The following is a 13,042-nucleotide window of genomic DNA, read 5'->3' as shown; positions in this document are numbered from 1 at the left end:
TAGACTAATTGATAACAACGTCACCTTCCATCTGCAGTTGTCAGCTTGCAGTTTGATTGATTTGGTAGGAATTCATCAATCACCACATGATTCCTTTTAAAGGAGTAATCGCTGGAAGGACTTTCAACTGCAATATTCATGGCAATGATCGTTATGTTTTCATCCATGTCCCTGAACCGTCAAATCCCCTCCATTATCAGTCAGAACTTGGCTGGTGCTCAAGTCTGCTCCCCATATATTTCTCCATTATTTTGTCTACAATCAGATTAAATCAAATGAGAAACAGTCAGTTTTGTCCTAACTGGGTAAACTGAAGATCCACTTACTTTTCAAAAATAATTGCCTTATCATGTTCCATGTCAAGTTTGAGCTTTTTATATTGCTTTACTCAGCAGCTTAGGTATCTCACTCGAATCTACAACAAATAGCTTACTCCAGCTTTGTTACATGGAAGTGCAACTTTCTTGAGTGACTTCAGAATGCTAACATAGAACATAGAACAGTACAGCACAGTACAGGCCCTTCGGCCCTCAATGTTGTGCTGAGCTATGTCCGAACCCAAGATCAAGCTATCCCACTCCCTATCATTCTGGTGTGCTCCATGTCCCTATCCAATAACTGCTTGAAAGTTCCTAAAGTGTCCGACTCCACTATCACAGCAGGCAGTGCATTCCATACCCCAAACACCCTCTGAGTGAAGAATCTACCTCGGACACCCCTCCTATTATGTCCCATCGTGATCCTTACAGTTATGCCCCCGAGTAACAGCTACATCCAGCTGAGGACATAGTCTCTGCATGTCCACTCTATCTATCCCCCTCATCATCTTATAAACTTCTAGGAAGTCACCTCTCATCCTCCTCCACTCCAAAGAGAAAAGCCCCAGCTCCCTCAACCTTTCCTCATAAGACCTACCCTCCAAACCAGGCAGCATCCTCGTAAATCTCCTCTGCATTCTCTCCAATGCTTCCACATGCAAAGTGAGGTGACTCGAACTGCACACAATATTCCAAATGTGGTCTCACCAAGGTCTTGTATTGTTGCAGCATAACCCCACAGCTCTTAAACTCAAACCCCCTGTTAATAAACGCTAACGCACTATTAGCCTTCTTCACGGCTCTACCCACTTGAGTGGCAACCTTCAGAGATCTGTGGATATGAACCCCAAGATCTCTCTGTTCCTCCACATTCCTCAGAGCCCTGCCATTGACCCTGTAATCTGCATTCAAGTTTGTCCTACCAAAATGAATCACCTCACAATTATCAGGGTTAAACTCCATCTGCCACTTTTCTGCCCAGCTCTGCATCCTTTCAATGTCTTTTTGCAGCCTGCAAGAGCCCTCCACCTCATCCACTATTCCACCAATCTTGGTGTCATCGGCAAATTTACTAACCCACCCTTCAGCCCCCTCTTCCAAGTCATTGATAAAAATCACAAATAGCAGAGGACCCAGCACTGACCCCTGTGGTACATTGCTGGTAACTGGCCTCCAGTCCGAAAATTTTCCTTCCATCACCACCCTCTCTTCTATGAGACAGCCAGTTACTTATCCAATCGGCCAAACTTCCTTCTATCCCACACCTCCTTACTTCATGAGCCTACCATGGAGAACGTTATCAAACGCCTTACTAAAATCCATGTATACGACATCAACTGCTCTACCTTCGTCTACACACTTAGTGACCTCCTCCAAGAATTCTATCAAATTTGTGAGACAGGACTTACCCCTCACAAAACCGTGCTGACTATCCTGGATTAAGCTACACCTTTCCAATGGTCATAAATCCTATCCCTCAAGACTTTTTCCATTAACTTACTGACCACCGAAGTAAGACTAACTGGCCTATAATTACCAGGGTCATTCCTATTTCCTTTCTTGAAGAGAGGAACAACATTCACCACTCTCCAGTCCTCTGGCACAATCCCCGTTACAGTGAGGACCCAGAGATCAAAGCTAAAGGCTCCGCAATCTCATCCCTTGCCTCCCAAAGTATCCTAGGATGCATCCCATCTGGTCCAGGGGACTTATTGACCCTCAGGTTTTTCAAAATTGCTGATACATCTTCCCTCAGAACATCTACCTCCTCCATCCTATCAGCCTGTATCACATTCTCCTCCTCAAAAACATGGCCCCTCTCCTTAGTGAATACTGAAGAAAAGTATTCACTCAACACCTCACCTATCTCTTCTCCATGCACAAGTTCCCACTACTATCCTTGACTGGCCCTAACCTCACCCTGGTCATTCTTTTATTTCTCACATAAGAGTAAAAAGTCTTGAGGTTTTCCTTTATCCAACCCACCAAGGTTTTCTCATGTCCCCTCCTAGCTCTCCTAAGCCCTTTCTTTAACTCATTCCTAGTTACCTTGTAACCCTCAAGCGACCCAACTGAACCTTGTTTTTTCATCCTTACATACACTTCCTTTTCCCTCTTGACAAGACATTCAACCTCCTTTGTGAACCATGGTTCCCTCATTCGGCCATTTCCTCCCTGCCTGCCAGGGACATACCTATCAAGCAGTATTTATTCCTTAAACAAGCTCCACTTTTCGTTTGTGCCCATACCTGACAGTTTCTGTTCCCATCTTTCACTCCCTAATTCTTGCCTAATCGCATCATAATTACCCCTGCCCCAATTATAAACCTTGACCTGCCATGTGACCCTATCCCTCTCCATTGCAATAATGAAGGACACCGAATTGTGGTCACTATCTCCAAAGTGCTCTCCCACAAACAAATCTAACACTTGGCTCGGTTCATTACCCAGTACCAAGTCCAATGTGGCCCCACTTCTTGTCGGCTTATCCACATATTGTGTCAGGAAACTCTCCTGCACACACTGTACAAAAAGTGTCCCATCCGAACTATTTGACCTATAAAAGTTCCAATCAACATTTGGAAAGTTAAAGTCACCCATGATAACTACCCTGTGACCTCCACATCTATCCATAATCTGCTTTGCCATTTCCTCCTCCACATCTCTATTACTATCTGGGGGCCTATAGAAAACTCCTAACAACATGACCGATCCTTTCCTATTTCTAACTTCAGCCCGTATTACCTCAGTAGGCAGATCACCCTCGAAATGCCTTTCAGCAGCTGTTAAACTACCCTTGATTAACAATGCTACTCCTCCACCTCTTTTACTGCCTTCCCAACATCTATACCCCGGAACTGCCAACAACCATTCCTGTCCCTGTGCTAACCATGTCTCCATAATGGCCACAACATCATAGTCCCAAGTACCAATCCATGCTCCAAGTTCACCTACCTTATTCCTGATGCTCCTTGCATTGAAGTAGATACACTTCAACCCACCATCCTGTCTGCCTGCACACTCCTGCGACCAAAGGTAAAGCAAGTAATACTTTATATTCCTTAACTCAGGATCAATCCTCATTATTTAGTGAATCACAATAACATTTCAATCAATCTATTCCACAATACTAAGGAAGTGTAAGCACTATCTGATATGGCACAGTTAAACAATTATGTGACAAACATATCCTTCGGAGGAACATAGGAAATAGAAGCAGATGTAGAGAATTCAGCCCTTCAAGCCTGCACCGCCATTCAACCAGATCATGGCTAATATCTTCCTGGTCTCAAATCCACTTGCCTACCTGCTCCCCATATCCCTTTTAACCCGTTTTTTAAATCAGAAATATATTTGTCTCCTTTTTGAAACCATTTAATGATTCAAACTCCACCACGCTAAGGGACAGCGAGTTCCACAAATTCACCACCCTCACAGAATTGAAACTCTTTGCAACCAGTATAATTTGTTTGGGATTATCATTACTTACTTCCTCCTTTTCAGAATTCACAGCTTAAGAAATGTTAAGGACTGGATGCTTCATATTGACAGAAAAAAATTGTTCAGAAAAAAAATCAAGAAAGAGAAAATGGTGGTGTGTGGTAGTGCTGATTAGGGAAGATATTGTATTGTTGGAAAGTAGGGAGGATGTACTTGAGAGGGCAAGGACAGGATCCATTTGATTAGAATTGAGAAACAAAAATTTGTATGATCACTGAGGGTATTTTACAGGCCTCTAAATAATGAGATAGAGAAAGAGGAGCAAACGTGCAGGAATGCAGAGGTGATATTGGTGGACTTCAAATACCTATATATAGATTGAGATAATCCTAAAATAAAGGATAAGAAGGGGGAGGAAGCTCAAGTGTGTTCAGGAGAACTTACTTGCTTGTTCTCAGTCCAACTAGGAAGTAGGCATTACTAAATTTGGTGTGAGGAATGAGGTGGGCCAAGTATCTGAGGGCCTTGGTGAGGGTAGTCATTATAATATAAGTTTAGATTGGTAATGCAGAAGAGCAAAAAAGAATCTAAAATAGAATGTCTAAGTGGGAATGAGACAATGAACCAAAGTGTAATGGAACCAAAGTTTGACAGAAGGAACAGTAATGGAACATAAGCTGATATTTATGGTAAAGATCTTTCAGGTACAGCCTGAAAGGCAGGGAAACCAAAGGTAGGGCTCCTTGGATTGTGAGGACAATAGAATATGTGATAAAAAAGAGGTTATATGATGCAGGCAGGGAATTCTTCAAGTGAGAACCTGGCTAAATACAGTAATTTGAGAGGTGAAGAGGAAACTGAGACAGACAGACAGAGAAAATGAGAATAAAATAACATAAAAGGAAACCCAAAATTTATCAACTGACATGTAAATGGTAGAAAATAAAAAGCATGCTGAGTCCTATCAGGGACAAAGAAGATAATATGTGTCGAGAGGTGCAAAGCGAGGTGATGGTTCTGAATGAGTACTTTGTTTTGATGTTTACTAAATAAGAGGGCAATAACAAAATATTGTTATGATAATGGAAGAGGTGAAAATTGATAGGCAAGATATACTGGAAAGGCTAGCTATGCTCAAGATGGACAAATCATCTGGTTCAGACAGCTTGCATCCCAGGTTACTAAAGGAAGCGGAGGTAAAGATAATGGAAGGACTTGCCTTTGAGAAATTGAGAGTCTTAATATTTCTCTTTTGCAATACATTGTCATATTATTGTATACCATGAAACAAGCTTGTATAGGTGTCACTGGTTTAATTGGAGATTGTAGACTACAAAAGTCAATATCAATAGGGGAGGTGAGAAGGTTGTGCAAGAGGTTAAGATGCTACATCAAAGATTATTGTATAGGGGTATAGGGGAAACATGTGAGCTAAGATTGAAGATTGGTTAGCTAACAGGAAACAGAGGGTAAGCCATAAATAGGTCTTTCTCTGATTGGTAAAATGTAATGAATAGTGAGCCACAGGGATCAATGCTGGGACTTGAACTTTTTATTTATGTAAATGATTTGGATGAAGGGACCAAATAGTTGCTAAATTTGTTGATGACACAAAAACAGAAAGGAAAGTAAGCTGCAGAGAAGACATAAGCAGGGAACGTAGGTTAAGAGAGTGAACAAAGATTTGGCAAGTAGAGAACAACGTGGGAAAATCTGCAATTGTCCATTTTGGCAGAAAGAATAAAAAAACATATTATCTAAATGGTAAGAGATTGCAGAGCTCTGAGGTTCAGAGGAACACGGGTGTGCTAGAAGAGAATGAATCACAAAAGGCAAGTATGCAAGTACAGCAAGTAATTAGAAAAGCTAATGTTGCTGTTTATTGCCAGGAATAGATGGTTTGTGTTATAATGAAAAATTGAACAGGTCAGGCTTCTATCCAGTGGGATTTTGAAGAGTAAGAGTCAACTTGATTGAAACAGAAAAGATCTTGAGGGTTCTTGAATGGATGGATGCAGAAAGGATGTTTCTTTTTGTGGGAGAATCTAGAATTAGGAATCACTGTTTAAAAATAAAGTGTTGCCCATTTCAGACAAAGAGGAGAAGTTTAATTTCTCTCAGAGGGTTGAAAATCCCCTTCCTCAAAAGGCAGTCCAAGCAGAGTCTTTGAATGTCTTCTGGGCAGAAGTAGATAGGTTCTTGATAAACACAGGGTGAAAGGTTATCAAGGATAGGCAGTAAGGTTTATAGTCAGATCAGCCACGACCTTACTGAATTGTGGAGCAGATTGGAAGGGCCAAATGGCCTACACCTGCTCCAAACTTGTATGTTTACATGTAAAAGAATGCTGGAAAAAACATGCATGACTTCTCTCCCTGGAGAACCTTGTGCCTGAAAGGGAGTCCTGAATTTAAAATGCAGATTCCCTCACAATGAATACAAGTTGTTGTTGTACTGTGGTAAAATGTGCTGGAAAAATCCCTTCTTATCTTTTCACAAATGTGATGCAACAATGGAGGCTTTTGGTACTACTTCCTACCTCAATTATAAAGGTATGCCAAACTTCTTTCCAGGAAGATGTGTCACTTGAAAGCAGAGGGAAATGAGAAGCTGCTGCTTATTATTTCTTTTCTCAATCAGCTTTGTGCATTCACAATGTTCTGGCAAGGGAAACGTGTGGACAGGAATTATTAAGGAATGAAATGCAGCAGATTTGAATTTCTTAAGGGCTCTTGACTTCCTTTCATTTGACAGCATTGCATTCAATGGAGGAGAGAATGCAGCAAGCAGTGGAGACTGTGAATGATGGCATGGAGGAAATGAAAATGGACTTGAAGGACATCAAGCAAATAATTGAGTCATGTGAGTGCAGCAGAGAGAAAGGTTCTGTAACAGATTCACGGGTGAATAGCAGGAAAATGATCATTGATGATGTGTATATCTGAGCTCCATCCTTGGATGCTGCTCCCCAACCTTCCATTACTGCCCTTGGGCAAGCAGAATAGTGTTTTGGGCGTGGACACTGACTTTTCAACTGTATGACCTAGGCTCATAACCAGCCCAGATTGATGGCATGAAAATTTTCTCTCCCTGATGGCAGCTATAATTAGTGAATTTGAGAGTCACAATCCAATGGTCACAGGTACTAAATTGGTAATTCAAACAGAGAAGCCTAAGGATGAGTGATCTGGGAAATCGGGAGTGGTCTTCTAAAGCTTGGTTTGTTTGGGGCAGTGTAGAGGGAGCAATCTTCTGTCTCTAACTGATCCTGACCTCGGAGTGCTTGACTGAAATTTGCAAAAATATAACAAAAAAAGTATTTTTCTTGTACTTACCCAGAAATGTTTCTCTCCTTCCCTTCTAGACAATGAGAAGCCTTCTGTCCACCCAGTCCAGGAGATTTTGGAATTAAAACTAGAGGACATCGAAATGGAAAACAAACCTTTCTTGACGACTGCCAATTTCAAATATTACAAAGGAATGTTGCATAAATTCCCAGTGGCCATTAAACGTTTCCTTAATGTTGGATTTTCTGATGTGGAGTGAGTATGGATTGTACACTCTCTCTGAACTCACCCTTTTAACCGCATTAAAACAGGGATTCGTGTTTTACCATTGTTCCTTCCCCTGCAGGGAAATTCGCAAATGTTTTCGCAAAGAGGCTGAAACCATGAAGCATTTTGAATCACCAAACATTGTGCGAATTTATGGAATCTGCATTAATGAGCAAGGTAGGTTAATTCTAGGCATGAATTTAACAGAAAAGAAAGAGTTGAATTCAGATAGAGCCCTGCATGACCTGAGGACACCTCAAAGCACTTTACAGCCAATGAAGTATTTTTGAAATGTAAATACTGCTGTAATGTAGGAAATTTAAATAAAAGCTACTTCCTATTTTGTTCCAGTTCCTTCTGTCCATTTCCAATCGTGTTAAATAAATGCAAAATACTGCGGATGCTGGAATCTGAAACAAAAACAGAAAATACTGGAAAATCTCAGCAGGTCTGACAGCATCTGTGGAGAGGGTTTTCCAGTTATATTTCACCAGCCAGAGAAGGGCCCATTTATCCCATTTATCCCTCTACTTTCTGTCAATCAGCCAATCCTCAGTCCAATCTTGTACTCTACTCCAATCCCCTTCAATCTCACTTCTGGATCAGTCTTTTATGCGGCATCTTGTCAAATGCCTTCTGTAAGTCCAGATATACCACATCCATAGGTTTCCCACTAACCACCTTGCTGGTTATGTCCTCAAAGAACCCAAGCAAATTTGTCAACCATGACTTACCCCTTCCTAAAACTTTGCTGACAGTGGTGGATTGGGCTTTGTCTTTCCAAATGTTTGATTCCAGCAATGACCCCACCACAGAGGTCAAGGTAACCGGCCTATAGTTTCCTACTTTTTGCCTCTCTTCCTTTTTGAATAGGGGCTTCACATTAGTGTTTTTTTTCAATCCACCAGGCTTTTCTAGAATCCAATGAATTTTGAAATATCACCACCAATGCATCCACTATCTCTGTTGCCACCTCTTTTAATATTCTTGGGTATCGGCTATCAGGTCCCAGAAACATAGCAGTCTTTAATCCCATTAGTTTATTCAATACTTTCTCCTAGGTTATTGCACCAAGTTCCTCTGCATTATCTACAGTTTTTGGAGAACCTTCATTATTCTCTACCATGAAGGCAGAGACAAAATATTGGTTTTGTGTCTCCACCATCTCTGTGTTCCCCATTAACACCTCATCAGTATTGTCCTCTAAAGAGCCAAGATTTACTTGAGCTATTTTATTTCTAGTTATCTAATTATAGAAGCTTTTGAGATCTGTGTTTATGTTTTCTGATAGTTTATTTTCGTAGTTCATTTTAGCTCTTTTGATTCTATTTTTAGTAGCTTTTTGCTGAACCTTGAAGATTTCCCAATCCAGGAATTCTCACAGTTTACCACAAGCTTTTGCACTTTGGTATGCTTTAGTTTTTGCCTTCATGTCTTCTTTGACTTCCTTGTCTAGTCATGGAACGATTTTCTTTGTTTTACAATTTCTTTTCCTCTCTGGAATATACTTTGAGAGGTATTCAATATCTCCCTGAACATTTGCCATTGTTCGACTGTGCTGCCCTCAATTATTTGTGTCCAGTTTACTTGGGCCAACTCTTTCCTCAGACCTGTATAATGATCCCAGTCCGATGCTAAAACTCTAGTATGGCATTCTGTCTTCTCTTGCTCAACCAGAATCTGAAATTCTGGCAGGATGTGATCACTCTTTCCAAGAGTATCTTTAAAAACAAGATTATTTATCAAACCTTCTTCGTTATAAAATACATTGTCCTATTTACCCGCCCAGTTTGACTATGAATAGGCAGTGGGGTATTGCTTTGAAACAGAGATGGCGCCCTGGCATGGTTGATAAATGTGCTACCTGATGTGTACTGAACCATTCTGCAACTCTGTGTGTTAACTTGGTGGCCTCAATACTGGCCTTAGTGTTCCGCATTGGGAAGGAGATTGAAGACAGCCAGAATTCCCATTCCTGTTCCAATGACTGCAACTGGAAAGTGTGTTTATTTATGTTTATTGACAACAGGATTAGGTAGGTCTGTGATGCTCCCCATGGTTAAATAATAGTGCAAAGTTCAGTAGAGTAATTATAGACTGGTATTTGTAAAACTGTAAAATGCTGGGGAGAAAGCATTGCATGATCCCTTTTAAAAAGGCGTTGCTTCAAAATAAAAATGCAAATACATAGGGAGCCCCAAACAGAGACATTTGTGTCCAAAGGCCAAGCAGCAGTTTTTACCAAGACAATGGTCTTTTAAATTTAGCCAATTTGGATCAGGCATTTAGATACCAAGAATCTATTAAATTTAAATCTGATGATTTTGACAATGTAAGACCAATCCTACTGTAGAAAATATTGATATGTCATCACCAGTATAAAAGAAGGGGGACAGTAGAAGAAAAAGAGATCGCAATTGCCACCTGCCAGAGATAACAACTGACAGCTGGCTTTCATTGCTAAGAGAAAGCACTATCCAAATAGCAGAGGTATCAAAGAAGAAAGAAGTTTTTAGACAGAAGAGTCAATAGAGAAGGGCCAAAATATTCCAGAAGACACAAAACCTGGTTGTAATTTAGAGAGTGACTATTTTATTTTTGTTAATGAGTGGGAATTATATTTACTGGAACATCAGACTACTGCAATCTTGCTTTATTCAGAAATAGCTGATAGAAGAGATTTATTCGGTTTGTTAATAGTTTAGTTAATTTGTTCACAGTTAGTTGATAAATAAATTGTTACGTATGGATTTTAGAGAGGGTGTCAGGGATTTATTTTCTATTTAACCATTAGAAGTTGCTGAAAAGCAGGTCACACCACTTCACACACATTATTTACAGATTATAAGCAGAGGTACTTCTCTTTGGGTGTTTTGGTGTTAGTTCTCAGACAGTGGATCATCCTCCGCTTTATAACAATAGCCTGCAGTCAATTAATATTGAGGCCAAAGCATGATAAATGGCCAATAGAATGAGGTTCTGGACAACAGCAAGTAAGAGAGCACTAAGAGATCGGTACTGTTAACCAAGGAGGAAAGAAAAGCATTGCAACGTTTCAGTGTTCGGGGTATGTTTGCCTCTAAAGCAGAAGATCATGCGTTCATGTCCCATGTTAGAAGCATGAGCAGCAAAATCTAGGCGGAAATTCCAGGTGAGTACAGAGGGTGTGCTGCACTGGCAGAGTTGCAGTCTTTCAGATGAGATCCGAAAACAAGGCCCTCACAGGACCCCATCGCACTGTTCAAAGTACCGCAAGACATTTCTCCCCAGAGACTGGCCAATATTTATTAACTAACATTACTAAAAACAAATTATTTGGTAATTTATTGCAATGCTGCTTCTGGCACATAGCAGACAATTTATGTACTGCAATGTGTCCTACATTATCCTACTACACAGCAAAAGTACTTAATTGTCTGCAAAACACTTTTGGATTCTTTGATGTTGTAAAAGGCATTATAAATGCATTTTTTTCTTTTCTTCCTTTACACTGGGAGGACTTGTTAGTGAGAAATACTGGCTGACAATTTAACTGGAATAAGATGTGGCAACATTACGTATCGAGATCCCACTGCCCTACTTCTTCTAACATTTCTTCTGCTGAAAGAACAGTAAAATAGATTATCCTTCCCACCTGATCCCAATAAGCAGCACCAGCCAGCACATTCCTCTCTCAACTGACATTCTATATCATGCTTGCACTTACCCCTCTGATAAGCTGTGATCTTAGCATGAAGTATACACTGAATGCACAAAGACAGCTTGCAGGATTAATAATAGGAAATAAGGAAATGGCGGTTGCATTTAACAGATATTTTGGCCGTGATCTTCCGGCTGCATCGTGCCTAGTGCAGAACACGTTAGAGTGGAACCAGAGAATCACTGATGAGTAGTTTAGCACGTTCTGCGCCATTGCCAAACTTCACCAGTATCTTCCCACCGCTCCCAGATGTAATTGGTTCCTGCCCAGTAAGGGCAAGAACCAGATCAGCATATTTAAATAAGTATTCAAAAATTTGACAGAGCTGCTGTAAATTTTGAAACTTTTTAGAATAAATGAAGAGAAAATGTTTCCAGTGACAGACGGGTTGGTAACCAAAAGATATAGATTTAACATAATTGGCAAAAGAATTATAGATGGTGTGCAGAAAAAAAATGTGCTGCTGTTTGTTACAATCTGGAAAGCCTTGCCTGAAAGGATGGTGGAAACAATTTCAATAAGAATTGGATAAATATATGAAAAGGGCACTTTTATGGGTTCCAGAGGTAGAGCAGGGCAGTGAAAATAAATGGATAACATTTTTATAGATCTGCCACTGGTTCCATGGACTGAATGGCTTCCTTCTGTGCTACATCATTCTACGATTCTCTTATTCTCCGATTCTCTTATTCTCCGATTCTCTTATTCTCCTCTGCTGTCCAGTTTGTTCCACTACCTGACTCAAATCTGTTGTCCAGTCTGTCTCATTGTTTGACCCTTTGTCTTCTGTCCATTTTGGTTGGAAAAACAAAAAGGGCAAATTAGTATTTAAATGGGAAATAGATTCAAAAGGCGTCTGTACAGAGGGATCTGAATATCCTGTGCGTGAGTCTCAGAAAGTGGATATGCAGGTGCAGAATGTTATCATGATGTGGAGATGCCAGCGTTGGACTGGGGTGGGCACAGTAAGAAGTCTCACAACACCATGTTCAAGTCCAACAGGTTTATTTGGTATCATGAGCTTTCAGAGCACTTCTCCTTCATCAGGTGAGTGGAGCAGTGCTTTGAGCAGACAAACACCAGAGTCATTACTTCAATGCGTTCATCCAGGCTGGAAGAAATTATTCCATCTTTTCTGGCTTAAGATGCCTGAAGGCAGTTCCTGAAGGAACAGTGCTCCAAAAGTCTGTGATACCAAATAAACCTGTTGGGCTTTAATCTGGTGTTGTGAGACTTCTTAGAATGTTATAAGGCAGGCAAAAGGAATCTTGACATTTATTACTAAAGTTCTAGAGTATAAAAGTGTTGTTACAATTCTATAAGGCATTGATGAGACCACACTTAGTATTGTGCTCCGTTTTGGTCACCTTCTTTGGGGAAGGATGTGGTGGCACTGGAGGCACCAGAAGAGGTTCACAAGATTGACTCTAGGTTTGAAGGGGCTGTTGTATGAGGAGCGGTTGAGTAGCTTGGGCTTATACTTGCTGGAGTACAGAAGAATGAGGGGGAATTTGATTGAGGTATATAAAAAACGTAATGGTATTGATAAAGTAAATGTTAACCAAATGTTCCTCCTTCTGGAACAGTCTAGGATAGGAGGTCAAAGTTTTAGAGTAAGAGGGGGGAGGTTCAAGACAGAGATGAGGAGAAGCTACTTCTCACAGAGGGTTGTCAATCTATGGAACTCACTGCACCAGAGTGCAGTGGATGCAGAATCTATCAATGGATTCAAGAAAGAGATCGATAAATATTTGATCAGAAGTGGGAGAAAGGGCTATGGGGAAAAGGTATGGAAGTGGGGGTTAGGATGAGATGGAGATCAGCCATGATCACATAGAATTGCAGAATGGGATCAAAGGGCTGAATTGCTTAATCTCACTCCTAATTCCTGTTCCTATGTTCAATCCCTCTCACTGTTGATTAGTTGAGTGACAAATTACTGGTATATGAAGTACTGATGCTTAAAAATAAATTTGTCAGCAGTTTACTTTGCCTTATAACAACTGAGTGAGAGCACAGCCCTTCATCTG

The 13,042-nt window shown here is 40.6% G+C and overlaps 1 protein-coding gene across 2 annotated transcripts in view; it reads left to right on the top strand.

Moving 5' to 3' along the window:
- The window catches only part of LOC145342592 (mixed lineage kinase domain-like protein), a 57,022-nt gene that overhangs the window by 20,963 nt on the left and 23,017 nt on the right, over positions 1-13,042 (top strand). For both annotated transcript variants that reach the window (XM_080188138.1, XM_080188137.1), the window contains exons 3-5: positions 6,513-6,620; positions 7,123-7,300; positions 7,392-7,489. In XM_080188138.1, the coding sequence (XP_080044264.1) occupies positions 6,513-6,620; positions 7,123-7,300; positions 7,392-7,489 (384 nt within the window). The remainder of the gene's footprint in view (positions 1-6,512; positions 6,621-7,122; positions 7,301-7,391; positions 7,490-13,042) is intronic.

Source organism: Carcharhinus amblyrhynchos, chromosome 4 (genome assembly GCF_965287045.1).
Source record: "Carcharhinus amblyrhynchos chromosome 4, sCarAmb.v2.hapA, whole genome shotgun sequence".
NCBI classification, from domain to species: Eukaryota; Metazoa; Chordata; class Chondrichthyes; order Carcharhiniformes; family Carcharhinidae; genus Carcharhinus; species Carcharhinus amblyrhynchos.
This window is presented reverse-complemented; position numbering and strand designations above follow the sequence as displayed.